General features: G+C 37.0%; 1 protein-coding gene across 2 annotated transcripts in view; it reads right to left on the bottom strand.

The window, feature by feature from the left end:
• The window catches only part of COBLL1 (cordon-bleu WH2 repeat protein like 1), an 81,924-nt gene that overhangs the window by 25,561 nt on the left and 32,890 nt on the right, over window positions 1–23,473 (bottom strand). Inside the window, exons 2-7 of one of the 2 annotated variants that reach the window (XM_084288823.1) lie at window positions 10,115–10,294; window positions 5,572–5,773; window positions 4,620–4,848; window positions 2,953–2,991; window positions 1,971–2,068; window positions 1,608–1,847 (exon numbers count right to left, since the gene is read on the bottom strand). In XM_084288823.1, the coding sequence (XP_084144949.1) occupies window positions 1,608–1,847; window positions 1,971–2,068; window positions 2,953–2,991; window positions 4,620–4,848; window positions 5,572–5,773; window positions 10,115–10,294 (988 nt within the window). The remainder of the gene's footprint in view (window positions 1–1,607; window positions 1,848–1,970; window positions 2,069–2,952; window positions 2,992–4,619; window positions 4,849–5,571; window positions 5,774–10,114; window positions 10,295–23,473) is intronic. The other variant, XM_084288824.1, reaches the window with a different exon arrangement.

Genomic DNA, 23,473 nt, shown 5'->3' with positions numbered 1-23,473 from the left:
AGTTAAGCAATATGTACTATTGCAGTCCAAATTAATTCACTAGATGATATATAATGGAAAACAGATATTAAAAAGGACAAAATATTTTACACAAATTAATCCAATTCAAATTGTGCAGCAAATACTAACTCACATTTAGGTCCCAAGCTCTTTATTATCTGATAAACTACTGTGCAATCAAATCAGAATTAAACAGGAATAATCTCAAAAGGAAAAAAAAAAAAAAAAAAAAAAAAAACAAGCCAAAAGCTTCAAAGTTATAGAAAAAATAGTATAACATTGATTAAAGTTAAATTTTTGTGTATATTTTCTATATGGACTTCTGTCCTTTTTTTTTTTTTTTTTTTTTTTTTTTAAAAAGGAGTTATTCAGCTTCAGTCAAATCACTTTAGATGAATAAGAAATGTCAGTATAAAATAATAAAACTAAGCAATTTTGTTGAGTGACAGATCCTGGCCCAGCAGTCATAGATTACTGTTAGACATAATAGGATATTAATCATTTAAAGTATGTTGACATTAATAGCTTATTTTCAAAAAGTTTGAATTCAATTAAAAGACAAACATGATGAAGTAAAAAAAAAAAAAAAAAGAATCATGATTTTTTTTTCTCCAAAGTTCCTTTTATTAAAATACAGAAAGAAATCTTTGTCTCCTAACATTAAAGCATTTCAGCAGGACACAATATACAAATTCAGAACTTCTGTTAAACAGTGCTCTCTTGTGGTTCTGTGCATCAATGAAAGAGCAAATCAACATATAAAGATATAGGCAGTCACAGTTTGAAATTTCTCGTCTAAATCTAACACAGAATTAATCCCTCAGCCTGGAATTTCATTTAGTTCTGCATTTTATGTTTTTAGCACGCCAATAACCTCATTTATTAAAGACCACCGTCAGATTCTGGATTCAAATCAAAATATGAAATTTTTAAGAAGTTTCAATTTGTAATGACAATTTTAACCTTGATCTTTATTTGGAATTCACAACTGACAATATTGTAAATACCTTGCACAATGCATCAACTGTTTTCCCAACTTCTGTTGGCAGAATCTCTGCAGTGCTGTGTATATGTGCAGTTCTGTGTATATGGGTAACTTAAATATATATCCAGCACCTCAAAGCTTCAATCAAGTACATCTCTGTTTCATTAAAATAAAACTTTGCTTTAACTTGCTGGAAGCACAAGAATCGTTTCCAGGACTTCCTCTTTTTCTAGTAATGTAATAAACTACTCTTTATCATATATAACTGAAACATTAAAAGTGACACATTAAACTAAAACATCAATTACAAGACACAGCAAAGTAAGGCAATGTTCCAACATTTAAATATGTAAAGGCTATTCATCCAAAAGACCAAAAAGATCCTCACAACTTACGTAAGAAGTTGGTTTTCCATTTCCAAAATACAGCAACTACTTCGCATACATGACAAAGACTAGAAGAAATGCATCTTCCAAGTTATTTTCAAACTCAATTTTTTAAAAGCAAGCGCTTCACTTTTATTTACCATTCATATATCAGCTGAGGCCTAAAGTAACAAGGCTATCAAGGTTACTCTCTCAAAGCTTCTCGCTTTAAAAGAAGTGAAGCAAATGTAACTAACCTGTTCATTCCTGTCAAGGCTGTTAGATTTCACAGTATCAGATGCTGGTCTGGCTTGGGCTTGTGCAAGTTCCTGGGGGGCACCCTGAGAATTTGGCATAGGTGGTAAAGGAGCTCTCCGCTTCTTTGGCATTTCAGACGGCATAGTGTTTGAGTCATACTGCTTGCTAACAGTGTTGGATCTTGTGATAAATGTTGGCCTTGGCTTGCTCATTAATGGAGTTGCTGGGGCGCTGGCAGCCTTGGGATTCATGGGGAAGACAAAAAATAAGTTACTTATACTTTCCAGAAAACAATCAACAGTAATGACAGCTCAATGTAAATAAGTTTATAGAAGTTTTGCTTATATCAAGTTACATCTTACTTGTTCTCTTTTTTTCTTGCTTCGCTGAAAAAAGCTGAAAAAACCTTTGTTTTCTTTCTCTTTTAGAGCTTCTGAGTTTTCAGACATTTGGTAGGCATCTAAAATAGGAAATAATAGTTCTAGATGTTATTTATTGCACAGATTATTTCTCCCGTATTCTTGCTTTTTCCACTGTCTGTCATAAGCCTTCTGGAAGGATATACAAAGCACACCATAAATCGCTTACATTAATAGTTTTTCTAAAAGCTGTAAAATGAACAGGTTTCCTACCATCAGCGTTCACCACTCTTTCTCTGAGCTCAGAATAGCTGAGTTTCAGCTGCTATTAATACCCCCAGCACTTAACCCAACCCATCCCACTTGTCATGTGTTATGGTTCATATGACAAAGGCCATAGGAGAGAAAAGAGCATCAGTCTGAAGAGACTTCTTCAGTTCACAATTCACAACAGCTTAAATACATAGCAAAGTGTGAAGTGGGGCAGGTCAGGTACAAGCATGCACATGGTATGACTATGGAGAAACATCACTGAAAGACCTAATAGGTGCTGCACGCACAACTTGCACACAGTCATGGTAAAGATAACTATATCTTGCAGAAGTTATTCTCCCTACATGGTCTTAACTCATGCAGACAATTTGTAAATATAGATGTTGTGTCTCTAATTTTCACTAGATTTAATTTTCTTAAAGAAATCTCATTGAATGCAAATGCAATAACCAACAGAAAGCAGCAGCAAGACCACTGTGGGACTAGGATCAATATAAGCATGACTATAAATTTAATTAATCAAAGTAAAACTATACAGAAATACTTTATATACAGCTTAGTATATCAATTTGTGTATTAACTTTTCTTAATATGCATTTATAATAGTACAGAGATAATTGCTCCTGTTACAGTTAAGCAGATGTTATAATAGAAGAGGATGGTAGTATCATGTAAGTGCTACAGTTTCACTGCAGATTTCAGTAAAGCCTACCTTGCAAAGATGGTAAGTTTAAATTGACTGGTGATGTGGCTACAGAAAGACAAAAAAGAAAGACAAAGTCTCAGTCTGAATCAAGGATGTAGTTAGAAGTTACAAACACAGAAAGCCAAGCTGAAACTTCAACGTTAGGAAAAACAACTGAAGAAAAAGAATATGTACCTTTACCACCCAATGCTAAAATACCATATAAGAGTGAGCCTGAAGACATGCAATCACAGACTGGAATCTCAGATAGAGGTTCCATTTACACTTCTAAAGAGGAAGAGACTAGAATATAAAATAGTTTGCTCTGTAAATTTTGGATTGTCCATAACTTGGAAAATGGAAAAAAAATGTATAATGAAAATATAATCTGAGTAAAATACAATTTAAATTTATAGTCTGTTACATGGCACATCTCACTATTTACTTTCATGAAGAAAGCTGAAAATTCAGAGCTTAGAAGTTGTCTACAAAATGGAAACTGTGAACTAGTTTGCATTGAATGAACCGTAGCACATCTAGAGTTCCTAGTTGGGCATAGCCTTGCAGAAAGTGTGTATTCCCTTGTATTCTCTCCTATAGATTTTTAGCTGTTACTTGATTCAAATGACAAATGGTTCACTCTGTGCAAAAGGCAGCTCTGCCAGTCTGTGGAGGACAGCAGTAGCCAGATAACAAATGACAATTCACTATGGTTGCATGCAGTCCAAATAACATGTTTAGGCAAGAAGAAAAATCAGCGATAAAAAGTATTTCATTTTTGTTTTCTCCATGGGAAAAGAGCATATTTTCCAAACCTGACATTCTTTGTTCAAGATAATTGCCCTTTGTGAAGCAGTTGAGAGAACTTTTGAAACCAAAGGATAAGGTTATCATATCTAAGGGGGCACAGTTAGAGAAGAAAAGAAAACAAAGGACAAAAATAGAACAGTGGTCCAGAATAGGAATGAGTCTGTTATTAGTACATTCAATACTGGGGCAAAAATTTCCTGTGAAAAATGCCTGAAATTAAACAAAACACATTGTATAGAATTTTTAATCACAGTGTATTAAGCTTTTCATTATAGAGATAGGCTTACAGCTAAAGTTAAAACCATGATAGGATGTCTGCACAAATATAGGCAAGTTAGCTAACAGTACCCCTGCTTGACCATAGTTACAAAGATAATTATTACTCCTTCTCAATCTACGTATGAAATTAACAAATACAAATATTACACAGGAAAGCATTATCACAATAGTCTAATATTTCAGAATTTTAAAGCAAAACCATGTATCTATGGTGTTTCTATACTTCTCAGCTCATCATGATCCTATGCGGCTTCTATGAGCTACGGGAAGTACAGAATTATTGGTCTTTTTGAGAAGGGGCAGGAGTAGGAAAGCGATTGTTTTTAAATGTTGCTTTGTACTGAGCCACCTTTGCTGTTACCCAACACTTTGTTAAAAAATAAAACCTTCATATAACATTTCTTAATAGAGTTATAGCTACACTTTAAGTTTGAATTTTGTGGAAGATCAGTGAAATACATACCAAATTGCTTGAAATTAATTTCTTTACGTTAAAAACAAAAACACCACTATCAAAAAACTACTCACACCAAAGCAAAAAGTATACTTTACTGAAATACTGAGTAGCTATCTTTTTTGAGATCAATTTACAAAAGTTATCTTACCTCGACTGATATCCATGGCATATAATTCTCTTAGTCCAAGGTCATTAAGAGATTTTGTCACATCAAGAGCTTCTTGAGACTGGTAATTCTTCAGCAACACAGTTTGCGAAGGATCAAACTCACATTTACTACAGATAATTGGTATGAGTTCTTGAAGGGGTGAATGCGGACTAACTCTTACTACTGTCTTCTGTGTCTTCTTGTAGTTTATCACTACCCTTACTGTTTGCTAAAGAGAAGAGAATTTCAAATAAATATCCTGCACAAATTCTGAAACAACTGGCATTTTCATAACAGCCTTACAGTAATCACAGAAATTCCCATTAGTGTCAGCTTTAATGTTACACATTTAGCAAGATTACAAGAGAAACTAAGAATTCATTTGCAATTCACTTCTACCTAAGGAAAGGACCCATGAAATAGCCTGCTCCACCCTTAGCATCTGTCAGTTGTCTGTCCAGCAGGGTACACACTTGGACTAGGATGCCCTACTAGGTTACATTAGGTAGCTAGAGAAGACAACAAATGAGCCATAAATGTCTATGTGTGGGCGTAGGACAAAGGTAAAAGGGCAGCTGAAGGGCTCCCCTGGCCTTGTTTAAGTGCTTTAGATAAATTAAAAAACAACAAAACACAGCATTCTTTTATACTGCGGGTTTACAAAAAAAGAAGGAAAGATTTAGGCAACTCCCAGAAATGGCTTTAGTATTTCTAAAAGCCCTTACCTTCTTAAGGGTATGTGTTAAAAAGAAAAAGAGCAGAGTAACAAAAAAGTACAGTATGCATATGCACAAACCACACACAGCAAGACACATATTATGAGTTGAGAAGAGGCTATCTGGAACACAGAGCCAAGCTTTTCACAGGGGGTGCATGCTAAGAGGATGAGATACAACAGGGAAAGCTGAAATGAGGCTGAGCTGCCAACTCAACTTGTTATTTTAGTTCTTACCTCTGGTATAACAGGAACAGGTTTCTTCTTATCCATTTGTTTTGGCTTTACAATCACCTTTTCCACTTCAAGCATCCCCACTGGTGTATTAGGTTTGAATTTTATCTGGCTATTTTCTGCCGATACCAACTCTATGGTATAACTTGAGGGATTTAAATGATACTGTGCACAGAGAAAGATCAGCAAGTCCATCATCGGCTTCCTGTAAAACAGCCATAGTAGCAACTAAATAAGCTGTAAAACAAAGCATGATACTAAACATTTAACATTAAAAAACAACCACCACCACTAAAGAAAATGAACCAGCTTGCACAGAAGTATACCAAACGCTAGAATAGAGCAGGACGTTTTCGCTTGGGTGATGTGTTTCCTGAGGCCACTAGGGAGGTGTGGACTAGCCAACTCATTGGATATTTAATGGAAACTATATCAGTGGTGACAAATGCCCTGCTATTCATTAAGAACAGTCTCTTTCCAAAGAATTTGGTATCTACTTTGAGGTTACAAGAAACTTTATTCTCAGAAATTCTGAGTAAGTATAAGCAATTTCGAGGAAGCAGATGAAATGAAGTTTGAGGAAGTCACCTTTTACAGATTTAGGGATCACCAAACAAGAGCCAGGTGTTTAGCACAGATGAAGGGGAAGAAACTAAATCACAGTGCAGTAGCTGAATGCCATTTCTTGAGAAGCTCTATGTAATGCAACAGATGTCCTTTTCACAATGAAGCAAGTCAAACTGAATTTTTCCTTTATGATCACTAACTGTATGTCCTTTTGTCTCACAATGCAATGAAAAATATGCAAAACAGCATATTAAGACAGTATTAAGGGAATATTAAGGGAATATTCAGCCTAAACCTGCATTTAAACAGAAGTATCATAGAAGTGTTACACAGACTGGAGGTAAGGAGAATACAGTAACTTTGTATATTACAGCAATTAAACAGGTTACAAGATTATCACATCAGTGGAACTGGTCATTCCTATTTATTTATTTATTCTAAGAACAGGACAATAATCTGTAAGGACCATTTCATTTTGACATCCTCCGCATCTTGTGGTTACAGCTACAAATATGGAAATCTATCATCTACTGTGCTTCACAAGGATATTACAAAAATAATTTAAAAGTCTGTGAAGCAGTCAAAAAAATGAAAAGAATACTGAAGTGTTTAAGTGAAAATTAATACAGGGTTTGGCTAGTATGGCTTTATCAGAAATCTTAAATTCTAGATGTAATCACGTAACAGATGGAAGTATTCTGGTAGCATAACAAAATGTGGAGATAGCATCTACAAAGCATCAAGCTAAGCAGAATCCTAGATGATATAGAGATTGTGAATACATTTATACATTAAGTAGGAAGTTAAAACAGACTTTTCACATGATACAGATCTGTAAAAAGAATTAAGAATGACTGAAGCTTGGAAATTATTGTGGGCCCTTTAATTAACCCTAGAACATAATCCATTTACACTTGTACTTAAAGAACAGGCCATGCATCCCATAAGCAAACTGTCTCCTAATTTGTGGCAGCTGGGCTGGACTCCCTGGTGCACATGCTGACCTTCCAGTTACTTTTTTTTTTTTTCCTTCCCCTGGGGAAAGTTTCTGCTTGGTTAAACGGCAGAAGAGAACACTTGCCTCAGGAGACTAAAGCAGGAGGAAAAATAAAACCGAAAACCATGCAGAAATGATGCTCTAGAAGGTGTCAAAAAACAGGTACCAAATAGTCTGAAGAATTATAGAAGAATGTAATGAACTCCCATGCCCTCATCTAGGAGATATATATCACCCTGAGGAATACCATGAGAAATACACTAAGCACTGGAAAAAAACAAAACAAAAGAACACGTGTTCTTTCATCTACACACTGCTAAAGGACGGAATTTATTTCAGATCTCTCATATATCACAGCCTGCTCCGATTAGAACGAAGAACTACTCTGTTTCCCTTCCTCCTAAGCCATAATAAAGCAACTGCATCCATCTCACCCTAATAAGAAAGGAAAGGGAGCTGTAAATGCGAATTATCCTGTTTCTGCATTTCACTGGAGGCAGGACAGCATGGGAAGAGGGAGCCAGAGAAGACAGCAGCCAGTACTTCTTGAATAGGCTATTAGCCAGAGAGGTTGCTACTAGAAGTTATCCATTACCACTTTTCAGGTGCTTTTTGTTGGTTTTGATTTTTTTTTAAATAACCCAAATAGCCTTAAAAGATGCCCTTCCTCTGGCCTTTGGTTGTAGGAGAAAGGTACAAATGCTGAGGATGATCAGGACAAGAATTCACAAGCAAAGATCACAGAAAGCTGTCCTGTGGAAATGCAGCCCAGTGACAAGCGCAAGCCCTCACCTTAACCAGTCACAAAAAGCAACAGACAGGTAAATGAGAAATGCAGCTGTTCATAAACAGCAAATGCAAATTAGTACACGAAAACAGCTATTCTCTGCAAATTTGCTTTCTATTGGTACTTCCAAAAATGTCCTGTTCAACTGGAAGATGCTAGATCACGTTCTCCAGAACATGTAAAATTTCTTTATTAAGAAAATTATAAAAAATATTGGATCAAGCGTTTAAAGGAAAAAATGCAACAAGTTTCTACATGCTGCTCCAAAAACGAGGGACAAAATTTAGCTACATTAAGAAAGTTGTCATTCTTACGTGATCAAATGTTAGAGATGAGGCCTTACCATCATGAGACTGACGGTAAACACAACTGAACAGACAAAATCCTGTTAGCAGCCACAGGTGAAAGATAATAAGAAAAAATTACTCACAGGCAGTTTGGTTTTCTATAAATCTCTGATTACTTAAATCTATAGATCCTTGGCCTTCCTTGCAAAAGTGTTTATTAAAGCTGTTCTCTAAAAAAGACACTTGTTTTAATTAAGAACAAATAAACAAACAAAAAAAGCTACCAGGAAAACCCCTGAATTTGTTACCAACAAATATAAGTACAATAGATTTTGAAAAGTAGGGCAACACTACAAAGCTGACTATTCACTGGCTACACGGAGTAAACCAACAGTTTGCTAAGAATACCCTAATGACTGAAAATACTCGAGAACGGATCAAATGGAAACTCAAAGGGTTCTAAGGAAATTCAGCAAAGCTAAGGTCTGTCTGAAACGTGTCTGAAACTGTAAAGCCATGCTACCCTGCAAAAATTAGTTGATGCACCGTTTCCAAATAAAATACATGTCATTATTACACTGGCTGTTGAAAACTAAATTAATCTACTGACACGTATAATTGAAACTATTTACTGCATTCAGAGAAATCTTTCTCGAACTGCATTTCTTTCTTGTGGGAAAACAAACTTAAAACAATCAAGCTGCTAGATAAAAAAGTTTGTCAAGTTATTTTTGATTCTCTTTGGCTGCAGAAAAATCGTAAGTCCTGTGTTGTATTTAAAACCAAGGAGAAGATTCAAAAATCTCATATAGAAAATATAATTACACACAAGATAATTTGTCTGAGTGAGGATATATGCAACATTGCTTTGTTGCACTTTGTTCTGAGCAAAGCAAGATACAGAGTACATGGTACTCACAAGCATGGACAAAAGGACTGAAAAAAAAAAGGAGGAACCTGTCGGAATACATAATTCTGACAGCCAGAAATACTCCTTGCTGTAAACATGCTAGCAAGAACACTATGAAGCATCATAGTAGTAACCAATTATTTCAGAACATTTGTTTTAAGAAATATGACCTCAGATTTAATTTATCCTGAAAAATGACATGTAGTCTGGAAGAAAAATAATAACAATAATAATGCAACCTCCACCACAAGCCAGTATTCGACATCTAGAAAGTGACCTCATCAACTCTAGCAAATGACAAAGCATGCAAATGGACTTGAGCTACAAAACCCATTATCTCTCATTAAGATGTGAGGCAGATGTAGCTACGTTTACTTTACCCAGTGCAAAAAAAAAAAGTCTGTACAAACTGGCATCCTAACTGTTCTGATCCATTGCTGTGTTTGAATAGTATTTCCTTAGTAAACCCACTGTGATAATTAATACACTATTTTAAGTCCTAGGATTTATGATTTCAGTCAATTTCTAAGTCTTTCTGAACTAAAGGACACTTGGGAGTTACACTCACAATCTATATTGCCAATTACCAGACTGAAGTATGCATTTCAAATTAAAACTAGCTTCAGCAAAACATATTTGATTAAAAAAATGCAAAGCTGTAGCTAAAAGCTTTCTTAAAAGAATTATAGATTTTTTCTGAAATGATAATACCTTTTTTTAAGACTTACGGTAGTCTATAGGTAGTAGTACTGAGCAAATGCTTGACTTTGTAGCTAAATAGGAAGCAGAACTCATCTTTAAGGTCTAACACAGACACTTTCACAGTATCTGAAAACTCCATGTATCACACAAACCAGTATTCTTCCTAGAGATCTGCAGTGACTAGAAAGAATTCACAACTTGTGTATTTTACTGAGTGGTTTAAAAGTGGATGAAGGTCAAAGTAAACTTGAGTAGGAAAGAAAAATTAAACCAAAGTATCATACTGTGTATCATACCTCCCGTTAACTGTAGTATATTTGATCACATCTCCTGGCAGGACCACTGACAGTTCAATGTCTTTATCGATTACATTCTCTTTCTGTTCCATGATGAGGTTGACTGATTCTGTGTCATCAAATGGAGAAACAGCAATGGGTTTGGGTTCAGATGGAGGAGGAGGTGCTTTAGCTTTTCTTCTGAAATAGATATACAAAAATTAAGAGTCAAGTTAATTGAACGACTTTTTCCTCTCCTTTGTAGTACACAAAGGCAAGACTTTTCTTGAGCATTCTCCAAACAGATTTACTGGATTAGTCTAAATAAAAACACTGTACTACACAGTATGCAGCCAAATTGCACTGGCTATATGTCTAATCTATAGGACAGACAGAGGAATAATCACACTTTTCTTCCCCAATTTTTTCTTTTGATTATTAAAATCCTTTAAACAAATCCTACTAGCTCTAGGTCTATTTATTTCTATACAGTAATAAAATACCAATCCTACCGTGTTGTAATACTTCTTGACATTTCAGTCACAATATGCTTTCACATTTTCCTCTCACCAAAAGAGGAAGATAGATTTTCTATCTTTATTTTCTTACTATTCTTTCTTGTCTTATTTCTCACACACACACAAACCTTTGCAAACCTGAAAAAAAATAAAAGACCACCAAAAACACACCTAATGGTCCAAAAGCAACACATTCTGCACCTCTTAATCTGTTTATGTTACAGCAAATTCTGAATACAGGACTTATTTCTACAACATGCCTTTCTATTCAAATCAATTTTTACATTTCATGTATATAATTACAAGGAAAAGATACTACAATCAAGACTTGCATCATTAGATGAGAAAACATCCAATACTGTGGACATGCATTACCTCATGAAAACTTTTTCATTTCTTATAAACATTTTTTATTTTAAAGACTAGAATGAAGTCACACACTAAAAGCTAAAATACACATGTATATCGTATATATGTACTGTATATGGATATTTAAAAACATAATATAGCAAGTTTCCAAAAATATGCTTGCAATTTAGATCCTTGGAGTTGTACCAAAGTTTGTTTACTTTAAAAACAACCAAATACATTAACTTCTGGAGTTATCCTACAGAATTAACCCAAAAGATTGAGAATACGACAGTTAGAAACATACATCTTCCTTGACAAAATGAAGCTTAAAGTCACTTACAACAAAGAACAAACAAGGTCCAGAACAGCATTGCAACAGACGACTGTGTAATGAAACTTCACATGACCGAGCTGTTTCTGAAAGAACTTGGAGTTTTGAACTTCAGAACTCCAAGCTGAATAATTAACTATTCACAGCCTCTCCAGGCTCCTCAGGAGTACTCCCAAACGTCCAAACACACAGAATGAAGATTCATCATCAACTTCTACGCCTCCTCTCTGCTTATGTTCCAAATTAGTTTTGGTGTACACCTCCCTCTGCACACAATTCAAGACACAGGGTGTGAGCTGCACACTTAACGTTGGTCTCTACAGCAACATGCCTGCGTTGTTTCTGGGTTATGTGAGTGTTGCAAAAAGTATGAATCAAACTGCTTTTTACTCCTCCCCCACTTAGGTTTTTTTGTTTTGTTGTATGAGTTTAGCTTCCATACAACTACCAAAAAGAACATCAATACCAATACAACTATAAAAAGCTATATAAATATAAAAACCACTAACACATTAGTAGTAAGAAATAAAGTAAAAATCCATACCCAAAGCAAAGCAGTACTGCTTCTCACCCTACATATTCATCCTTACATCTTTAGGTGACTTCAGATATTTACTACAACTGAACTCAGAATTTAATCCCTGAAGACTACACAATACAGTAAGATTTATCTGCAAATGCTAGTGGACTCTGTTTTCCATTAAGCAGACAAATGCTATTTCATTGCTGAAACTCCACTATCACTACAGAGAGTGCTTAATCCAAAATGAGCACATCAGTAAATGCGTGGTCTGCATCAGTAAAACATAGCCTTATTTACAGTGTCCAGTTCACACCGCAGAGAGCTAGAGCTGGAAAAATAGTAGACAGAATTTGGGTGCGATAGCTGGGCAGATGACATTACACATAGCAGTGTGTGCACACACGTGGGTTTAGGCAGCCTGGCGAGGCTGACTCTCCCCTTACACCAACGAAAGGTGGCATATGTACCCTACCCATCCCTAAGAGACCTTCAGTTTCTTTATGGTGAGTTATGCTTGCATTTCTTGCCCCGCTCAGAGGAGGAAAAACCTCCAAAAAGTCAGAGTAATGTCTGTGGACAATCTCTTATTAAGTGAGAGGTATTCCCATTCTCAAGTTTTCTGTTTCTTTATTTTTCACCCATTCTCTCATCTCTCTCTCTCATTCTCACCCCAAGCAAGTCACATTTGGCCTCACAGATAATTTTTTTTTTCTTCTCTGGCGTCCGGTGTCTCTGCCTTCTCAGAAGAAAGGCTGCCTGACTGGTGGTGGATGAAGTCCTGCACCCCCATGGTCCCAGAGCTGGTACTGAGCAGTTAGAGGAATTAACATGAATGTTATTATATATGTAGGTGTAAATCAAAAGCAGCAAGCGACAGGCTGGAGGAAGTCCACTTGCAACAGCACTTACAACCTGCAATCCCTCCCCTCCTCTTTTGCACTCTGCAGCCTGCAAGAAGCTACCGCAGCTGCTTCCTCTCAGAGGCATCCTCCACACACAGTTTTATTCAAACGCCAAGAATCATAAAACCAGCATTACCCAAGTAACTCCAACTCTATGGCATCATTTCAAACTCTTTTCCATCATAAAGATCCATCAACAAACAGCAGCCCAGTTCTCTCTTGCCTCTTCACCTCTACCAGGTACTGGGAAAGCAATTAGGCTTTCTTTTAATGATTTTGTTAATAAAAAGAGAGTGAGTTGTTAAGCTAGTTTTTCCTCCTGAGAAGAAGAGAACTCTTAAAATTAAGAAAGACAAAATGCAACCATAATGAAGAGAATAAATTCTAATCAAATAAAACTAACAGTTCAGAGGTCAGAAAAAAGGTGCTCAGTAAATGGCCTCATTCAGTGTCTTTCATTTTCATATGGCTTCCAGATGTGCTAGGAGCTAAGCAGACTTATTCTAATCTAATTTTCAAAGTAAACATCAGAAGGAGTTAGAACAACCAAAACATACTCCTTATTTTCTTGGCTACTACAGAAGTAAAGGAAAGCTGCAGGAAGAATCAGCATACAGCTTATTTAGCTACAACATCCAGAAAGGGAGTTAAAATAGAAATTGACTCCAAATAAGGACACAGGTCAATTAAACTCCTCTGGAAACTGTGTGGCAGCATCCCATACAGGGCAGGTACTCACTGCTTTCCCTGTTTCCCCAGGTCTCAGCCCCACCAGCTGACAGACTTCTCTCTGCACCGGCCACTGCAAACCTGCTGACCCCCCTGACGGGCCATGCTCCCCCCCATTTCTCACCAGCTAAACTCACCAGCTACCTGCTAATCTCCAACAGCTTGAATGTCAGATCTGTCTAATCAACTGCTCAAAACAAAGTAGAAAAAAAATAATAAACCTTTGTCTGCTGATTCTTCCTAGCCCTGGAAAAAGGCAGCCAGAGGGATGTTCAAGCTCTTTCAGCAAAAATGCAGACATAAGATTTCATCATTTTGTTAAGAAAAAGCATTGTGTCCTTTTAAATCAAAAGCAAGGCCATAAAGTCAACATTTTATGTGCTTCACAATCCACTTCTACATACCAAAGTTTCGTTGCTGTATCTCAACATATTTCCTGCTTGCAAAAAAACAATCGTGTCAATGATCTGAATGTGTGGAAGCCCATTTTAAAATAAAGATCTGGGTACAGTAAATAAATAAAGCACGTCTATTTGATGTTCTATTTAAAAATAATAATGAAAGCCAGTTTTTTTTTTTTTTTTTTTAAAAAAAAGCCTGTCAGAAAACTACAAGCAGTGTATTTTTAACTATGAGCAACTAGAAAAGGGCACATTATAATAATGAGAAATACTTGAACTTACAGTGACCTGGATATTCCAGTTATTGCCAGCACGTCCTCTCAATAATGAACACTTTCCCCAAAAACTGGAGAAAGAGAGGAAATTATCTGCTACATAACCAAAGGCTACAGTACAAACAACCACCTCTTCAAGTCCTGTTTTCAAAGAGTATTAATGTTTACAGTACTTAACTTCCATCCTTCAACACAATTACATGAGACAGTACACAAAGACAGCTTGATAGTCCTTTCAGTGACATTATTTTGGCTCTAACCTCATCAGGACCATCTCTCAAGTTTTCCATGGCAATCACATAAGATGGGAAAGGCCAGAAGGGGACTCACCTGCAACTGCTCAGCTCTCAGGTACTGAAAAATTTCATTCAATGTAGCAGAATAAAAACTTTCTACTGCACAACAGATAGATTTAAGTTTGTTAAGCGAACTTTAAGTTTGTTCTGGCATCACTAAGAATGCGTGTTTCTATGAAGGGCAGAGATATTTTTTTTTGATACCAAACTTCACAAAATGATATGCCAAAACTACGAGTAGCACTTTTTAAATTTTTCACTCAAAGTCAGTAAAGCAACTAGCTCTGTTGAGATCACCTTATGAGAGGAAAAAGGCCACTTCAATAAAGCTTCTTCTAGATCTTTTCTTGCTTTTGATTTTGCACTCAAAGCAGTTGTTATAACACTTTCTTGATTATTACAATAATGTTGCGCCATTGCAATGCAGCAGGAGCAGACAGCTGCAACACCTTGCACATCATCTGCTCTGTGAAGGAACAGGCAAACAAGAGTTCAGGTCTATGTTAATATGTTCCGTTCAGAATGATATATCAGCAACACAGACAACATATTTAAGCCACTAATTTCTTCTGCAAGCTTCCCAACTCAGTACTATTCATCTTTAATACTCAAAGAATAAATTTGTCTTGTACAAAAAGCAGAGAAAAACACCATCTTTCCTGCTGTTTATTCACTTCTGTCTTTGGGGTTATAGTTTCAAAGCATCACTACTGCATATCCTCAACATCAAGCACTACTTGCTAGGAAAACGCTCGATGACAACTGCAGCATCATTGTCTGATTCTTGCTGTAGTCCATGAAATGATGTAAGTTATCAAGGTAAGTCACTAAAAAGAAAGGTTTTACCTTTTATAAAAATCACAGCTATATATTTCAGGGCATATGCATACACACTCCCCTTAAAAAAAAAAAAAAAAAAAAAAAAAAAAGGTATTTCGTAAGACATAGGTATTCAGTAATCCACATTTTAAATAAGTTTGCAAGATGGAGCTCCCAATTTGGGATTTGATAGTTACACAAAGACATGAAAAATGGAGTAATTTACAGTAGTGTCACTTTCATCTGCATTTTATGGATTATATTTCTCTTTCCTTTACTTAGAAGTAGCTCAATTTTCATTTATATTGTTCTTAATCTGAATACTAACGATAGCATTGACATACCCATGTGGCATATTTTTCCCTTAGCCTGGGAACTCTGGAATACATGGCTTCTTGCATTATAGTAGTTACAAAGCTGCTGTCAAGCCTGCATAACTCTGCTTAACCTTGGGATAGACCAAAATGAAAATGCTCAAGCAGGAGTGCTCTTCCCACACATACTACCACCAGCTCTGCTGTGCTGGTGAGCTCAGGATTTACATTTTGTGCATATGAAGCACAAAGCTTTATTCTGTCTACAATCTGCTATTTGGCATCTGTTCACTCACAACAAAAAAAAAGTTCTTCCAGACATCCTACTGTATGTGAGTCCTGATGTCCTGGGTGTTATTAACAAAGGACAGAACTCCTGTGTTTTTAAGTTATCTGTTCATCATTATGAGGAAACATCGCATGATATCCATTACAGTCAGTCAAATGATACTTACACACACACAACAGCATATGTACATGGCTTACTGGAAGCAAACATCTTAGTATTTTGCAGTACTTCATGGTAAGTCCAACCTGCCAACATATCTTTAAAATTATATTTATTTCATACCACAACACAGTCATCTATTTTTCTAATTTTCAGAGAGACTTATCTTTCTCATCTTGGATTCACTCATTCTCATCCTGTCTTCAACTCTGAAGTTGACAGAAAAGAAAGGACTGAAAGTCCTTTGCTTCAGACTGCCCAATGAATTGGAGCTCTTCCCAAAGTGGGAAAAAAAAAAATCTCAAAAGCAGAAAAACCTAATTGATTTATAAGCTTCTAGAGTTTCCCCCCCCCCAAACACTACTGCACTCTGCAAACAGAAGTGAAATCATCACCTGTAACTATCTACATTGCTTCTTAATCACCTTTCATTGCTGTTTGCTGCATCCCAGCTCTCTATATACACATTTCTAACCAGTTACTTTACAAATATATAGTTTTTTTCCAATCACTTAAAGTTCCAGTTCAAGAAAATTTAAAGTTACACTACTCATGTGACAGAACACCCTCTGCACTGCTTTGTTCTTGTGATTCAGATGTCTACACAAAATTTGTGTTAGAAGTAGTGCTGCTGAAGAGGTTACTTTTGATGTACTCTAGTATTCTTCTTATCTACCCTTAAAATATTTTAAGGATATTTATCCTTAAAATTAAGCAGCTCAAGTACTTGCTATACCAGCCTCATGGCATCTATACAATGTGCCTATCAGCCTTGATACTAGGCTTTCATCTCTAGATCAATATCACTGTTTGATACACAGTCTCTATCATTATTTCTACTATAAAAGCACCAGCTGGATATTAAGATCAAGGTATGGATCAATGAGAGGCAAGCACTATCCATTCTTGGAAGGTTATCCCTTCAAGCCAGGCTTATGATACCTGTAGGACAAAATGAAGGAAAAAATATTTGCTGCATCTGCTCTGCAGATAGATGTGAGCTTTCAGGTTTCACACTCATCCACTTAGCTATCCGGGGAAGCTTCAGCGTTTATATTGTACAGATATATCTAGCAGCAAGTTCAATAGTTACAAAAGAATAAATGTACAGAAGTACATTTCAACTCCAATTTCCAGGTGGAGGAACAACCAAGAAAATCTTTGAAATCTTTTGTGATAATGAGATATTTCACTGTGCACTTCCTATACAAATTCTCAAGCCTGAAAGGAGATCAACACTGCAAATTATTTCTGTTTTTTAAAAAATGTTACATAAGAGATGGTACTAGAAATGAAGAATTGAGAAAAGGGTTCTCGTAAAAACAAAAAGACCTTGTACAACTGATATACCCACTGATACGCCAGTAGTGATGCTACAGGTGATATGATTAATAAACTGAATTTTGAAGATCATCTCTATGACTTCACTCAGTGACGATCCAACAAGCAAAAAATTCTCTGCAGATATTCTTTTATTTGTGCCCACATTTAGATGATTGCTACAGTGAAAGAAAAAAAAAAAACAAACAAACATAGAATACCTGTTTTTCCATCCCCTTCCATAAGGGAATTGGACCACAAATACGAGGCATCCCAGGAATCAAGGTATGTTTTCAAAGCTCTTGCTAGAAAAAAAGTTTTTCCTAATCAATGGGACGTGTTGAATCCCTCCCTAACTAGCCTCAGAGTTCTAAAGAAAAGAATTTTTAAAAAGAGTCTTATCCTAGAGAGAAATAAATCACAGGACTAGGACTGTAACCATGACAGTAAGGTGAAAGCTAAATGGAATCTTCGGACGTCTGGTACACAGTGAAAGCAAGAAAGCAGCAAATGAATCCTTCAGTTCCCTGCAGACCATTTGGAACAGACACTTGCCCGTCTGATTGTCTGTCCCCATGGCAGTGGCAGTCTTGAAAACAGAAGAGACTGTATTCAAGCCATAATTCACGCAATGTTTTCTCCTTTTAGGAGGAAAAAGGGGGGATTCAGAGGCAACAAACACAAGTCTGTATGGCACAGGCATGTTTTTAATTGTGGCCCTCCCTATATTAAAAGGGGCACCAACTTCAGGATAGATTTCTGTAGCATGAGTTTCAAATTTATAATTAATTTTCTAAAAAAGCAAAAATTTGTTCATTGCCCTTAAAAGCCAAACCATAACTACCATTACAATGACCTTTTCAAGGTCACTTAAAACACATGAAATACTAACTCTTGAGCACAGATCACCACTGACTCCATGTCACTTTATGCCATCCAGCAAAACCAGTTAGCTCCTCTCGAGGCATAAGATTTGCCCTGCTGCTAGCAAAACAGCCTAGAGCTCAGAATCCTAGCAGACAACAGAGGATAAAAAATACATTATGCCATAAATTTGCATAAAAGGTTATTATTATTAAGGAATTATCAAAATGTATTCTTACACAAGTGATCTTTTATACCACATTATGCTGTGCCAAAAGTACTATATCTTCTTAAAAACGGGAAGCGGTGGGGGAAGGAAGTGGAGGAAAATCACTTCCAACAGCATTACTTCTAAGGAGGTTAAGAACTTGGATTTGTGAAATAAATAGTGTTAACACTAAATTCAAATTTGGCATGTCAAGTGCAACATGCCTCTGTAATAAGCAGATACTTTGTGGAAAGGTTGCTATTAGATAAAAGTATCAAATTAGAAAAACAGGTTTGCTACCAAAAGAAAAATCAAAAAACTTGAATGATATTCAGAACTATTAAAACTACATATGACTCATTTAGCCTTTATTATATTTACTGTTATGCAAACAGCCTGACAGAAAAGAAAGAGAGCAGGGAAGAGAAAACAGTAAATCTGTAACAGCTATTGAGTAATATATAACTGGCTGAATAAACAGGAAAAGAAACGAAGAGCAGCTTGAGCTCAAATGGGGAGCTTAACCTTTGATACAGTAATAAATCTAACAAATATTTAAAACTTGAGCAAACATATGTTACCTCCACCAGGAACAAACTCTCAAATCTTTTTTCAAGTATTTCTATAAAAGCAGACTCACAAAGATATTCTTCTCCTATGACCAGCAAGAAAAGTTCAATTAAGGGCTTGCAAAACCTAAATTTGCCCTTCTGGCCGTTATCTTCTAGTCATGAAAGCAGGTATAGCGCCAGTCTTTTCAAAGCCTGGAGATGAAACACCTAGCTGTGCTCGTGGGTTTTTCTGCCACTATTCCGAACATCAATAGAGTAAAGAATTGCCAATTTATCTGGGCTTTTCTTCTGTTCCTTTTTCTCTGCCATTCAGAATCACATTTTAAAAGTAACACTGGAGGCAGGCACTGGATGGATTTAGAGGCTGTGAAGAGGCAAGGAAAAGAAAAGCAGAACCACTCAGTAGCACAGCAGCCAGGAAAGAGTAGCACAAACCCTTCCCTTTTTCCACATCCCTCAAATACAGGTAACATGGCATAGGTGCAGGTGGGCAACACAGGTAAAACAATGCAGGCCAGTACCTGGGAAGCACTGCAGCAGCAACATGGAAAACAAACTTTACCCGTCTTCTCTTTAGCTGCTACAAAAGGTTGGGTGCAGCTGCAATGCTCCAGTCTCCCAGGTGAAGAATCACTGAGCTTGGCTCTGAGAAGAACTGCAGCTCATTCTGTGTTTTCCAGCAGGTATTTGGAACAGACCAACCTTTATCCCTGGCTGAAAGCTCTACAGCCACCAGCAGCCTTCTTCTGGCAGCTGGGTCCTTTAGCTCCCTATAGTTTGGTAAAACTTCAAAATATTTTGTACATTCGCATAAACAAGAAATAGGAGGGTTTAGTAAATTGGAGAACAGACGCTACATGAAGCGCTGGAACGGACTGGAAAGCAGAGAAAGTTTTTTATCCTGAGGAAGAAGATTTTGAAGTTGCCGAAATTAAACAGATGGTATGTGACACATGAAAAACTGACAAAAGAGGAGCAAGAGGGAGTTACTACACAGAATCATGTCAGAAAATGAGTTAATTACAAGAAAAAGCAAGAAGAAAAAGCTCAGGCTAGGAAATTGTACCAAAGCAAGCATTACCTTCACTAAATTGCAAGAGAAGCATCTCAGCATTTTCATTTTTCAACTTAGTTGCTAACCTGAGAGCTAAGATGTAATAAAGAGGTTTCCCTATCCCCCACACGTAGCTTTATTTCCACAAACATCTGAGGCAAATGCTCCATGCAAAACCTCAAACAAACACAGTAAGTGTCCATCTACCACCAGATTCTCCTGCTCATCTCTCACAGCATCCCCTGTAGCACCCACACCCTCAGAAAGCAGTGGCAAAGCCCTTCAGGAGCAGGGTGGCACTTACCACCTCCTCAAAAGTCAGTGCTGCTGCTGGAGCTCAAGCCCGATCTCTTGTGCATTCTGTGGGGTGATGGGTGATAGGAAGCACAGCCCAAAGTCCTAGCCCAGCTCTTTGTAGCATCTGCCTGACCAGCAGTTTTCATACCCACTTTTGCTGCCACTGGCAGCAGGAGCCTCCCTCCCCTTTGTCCCCCTTTAACTTCAACTCCCTCATTGGTTGGCAATTCAGGGCCCACAGAAATGCTACAACATCCTCCCCCAGACTCATCCCCACCTACATACAAGAGCTGTTGTTAGCTCCCTCCTCCACTTTCTTCTGAACACTCAAAATGCCCCAGATCTGTTTCTTACTGCATTCCTGCAATAGGCCTGAAAGACGATGTTTCTTCAAAGAAAACTGTCTCCTTGCACCATGTTTGGTAACACCAAAGCTATTTTGGATGCCCCGTTACTCCATTAGAAAGTCTCTGCACTTTCTGAAAAAGGCTACAGGGCTTCAGCCTTAACTTTACTGTAGGAAAAAAAAATGTCTTTAGGAAGGGGAGAAACCTGTATCTTACTAACCTTTACAACTATTAGCAGCAGTAGTAGCCTGCTCTGTGGAAAGTAGGGAACTTTGCTATACATTAAGCTGATGAGTAAGTGACTTGCTCTAACTACTGTGCTACAACACTGTATTCACCTCCTGAATGAGCACACAGCATGGACTCCACTGTATTAAACACCAAAGGCACTGACTTCGACAAGTTTATTAAAAAGAACTTTTCTTCCAAAGTTTTAGATAAAAATTAGATGAAAGATGAGCAAAGTCAGAAAAGCCTTACTGTCTCCATGAAATACAACATTCCTCAATTAAAATAATTTTATTTGAACTTTCAGACAGCAATCTGTAACTTAAAATAACAGATGGAACAGCTTCTGTACCCAGAAGCACACCACTGAAATTCTAGCAATCCATCTACATGGATAAACTTACAAGTCTTTATTCACCCTGGTCTTTGAGCCAGTAAGGGGATAAAAAGGCTTTTGTACCTTGGACTGGAAGAATTACATACTTTCTCTGAAAACAGCACTACAGACTTCAATTCTTTCCTTTTACTGGTCTATGTTTGGATTCTGACTACTTATGTACTGCCCTATACTTGAATCTGCCTTTCTTACAAGAGCAAAGACTTCGACGCTGCTACAGGGACGTAATTATGGTAAATATTTTTCCTCACAACAGGAGTTCAGATGAGTTCAACCAAACAATCAAGGAAATGCTGTGTAAATACCAACACTTTCATCCTTAGTCTTGCAAAATATTTGTCACCTTACATCAAACATTTCCAGAATTCCCATTCACACCAACCAAAACAGCTCTGCAGGTCAAAGTTTTACCTGTGCATATCAAACAAAAGAACTGCTAGTAGGATGCTGGCCAGTAAGATAATGTAAGTATTACCTGGAAGCCTGCTGATCACCTAAACAAGGAGAGGGAGGAAGTACAGCTAACAATGGTTAAACTACTTTTCTGCTTACCTCTGAGATAACACAGGTCTCTCTTCATTAAAATCAAGTGAATTTCTTTCAACAGCATATGTAGGTAGAAGGTCTGGAAGTGTGTGTGGAAGAAGTGTGTGCATGGCAAGCACTCTGTCATTTCTTTCTTTTACTGGTGACATCAGTAAGCCTACCTATTTATAATCCCACCACCTGACCAAACAGCCTATATAGTACATCTAGAGATTTGTATAGTCATTAATCCTGACACGTCTACTTCAGCCAATTCAAAAGAGTATTAAGTAGCTTTGTTGTATCTTCCGTGGCTTCATACCATAAAAAGAATCCAATCCCATCACCCATACTCCTTTTCTTTCTGCAAGACAACTTCAGTGGGAAGTTTTAGAACTCTTCCTTTCTCTGTGCTTTTTATCCTTCCCCATTTCTCCATCTGTAAGACACCCAACTAAGCAGTTCAGGTGAGCAAATGTTAGTGGTTGGTGGAATACTTTGGTAGCAGAGGCACATAACTGCAAATCCAGTTGATTTGATCATCAGTACTGCCTACAAAATTATTGAAGCTTAAGACCTTGAGTAATCAGCATCACAAAAGATCAACATTTACACTACCTGGGAAGAAAATGACTTTGCAGTCTCTGAAGTAGGGTAATAACAGAAGCTTCACACCATTATCAAGAAAAACACAAGCTGCTTGAAAAACAATTCTCAACCTGTTGTCAAAGTCAAACCTCACATATGCAGCAAGATAAAAACTGCTTACAATTAAATCTTCTCAGGTAATGGGAAGGAATGCAGTCAAACTCTTTTGGGCAAGTGCATCTTGCAGGTTCCTATCATTAGCAAATACTGCTTCTAGATCTGTATCAGGCCACAGAGTGTTTTGAAGCTGTTTGTGTACCACTTTGGGAGAGGATAACATCTGTGCGTGGTGACTAACATCACTGACAACTCCTTAGCTGGCCTTTCTTACCCAAGAAGTCCTGTCAAAAGCATCCACTCACCCCTGTATCAGACAAAATCAGTTTTACCCAGCACATGTAAGGTTAAATGAAACAAACCATCAGATCAAAGCTCGGTGGCATTCCAAGTAAAGGGCAATCCAGAGCTAAACTTCAAGAGTTAATAATGTTTAGAACTGAAAACCTCGCAACTATTTTAATTGCTTGAAAAGCTGGGGTCAGCAGCAATACAAACCCAGCCGGACTTGCAGGACTTGGATCACCAATAGTAAAAGTTTCAGGGCAAACAGGGTATCAATGTAATCTAAGATACCTACATATTCCCTGTAGCAAACTTGTCCTACACAGTATAAAACATTTGGAAATCCCACTCAGAAAGATTACCTAGTCTAAGGGCTGTAGCTAGACATATTCAGTTAATGTTCATAATGTCTGTTTTTCTTTGTTCTTTGGTATCTTGTGGTACTAAGTCTTATATACTGTTTATTTACTTAGCAATTTCCTTCTCAGGGATTTCACATATAAAGCTGTACATTTATTGCTGTTGATTTTTTGTTGATTTGCACAAAACTTTTATATGACAAACTGATATAAAAATGCTCCTTAAAAGACCTGGTGAAAGGAGTTTAGACAGCGTATTAGAAAATAAGATCTATGGGAGAGGAATTAAGATGTTTTCTTATAATTTCCTCA

The sequence above is a fragment of the Netta rufina genome, assembly GCF_964035555.1.
Source record: "Netta rufina genome assembly, chromosome: 6".
Lineage (NCBI taxonomy): Eukaryota > Metazoa > Chordata > Aves > Anseriformes > Anatidae > Netta > Netta rufina.
The sequence above is the reverse complement of the archived record's forward strand: the minus strand, read 5'-3'. Positions and strand labels throughout refer to the sequence as shown.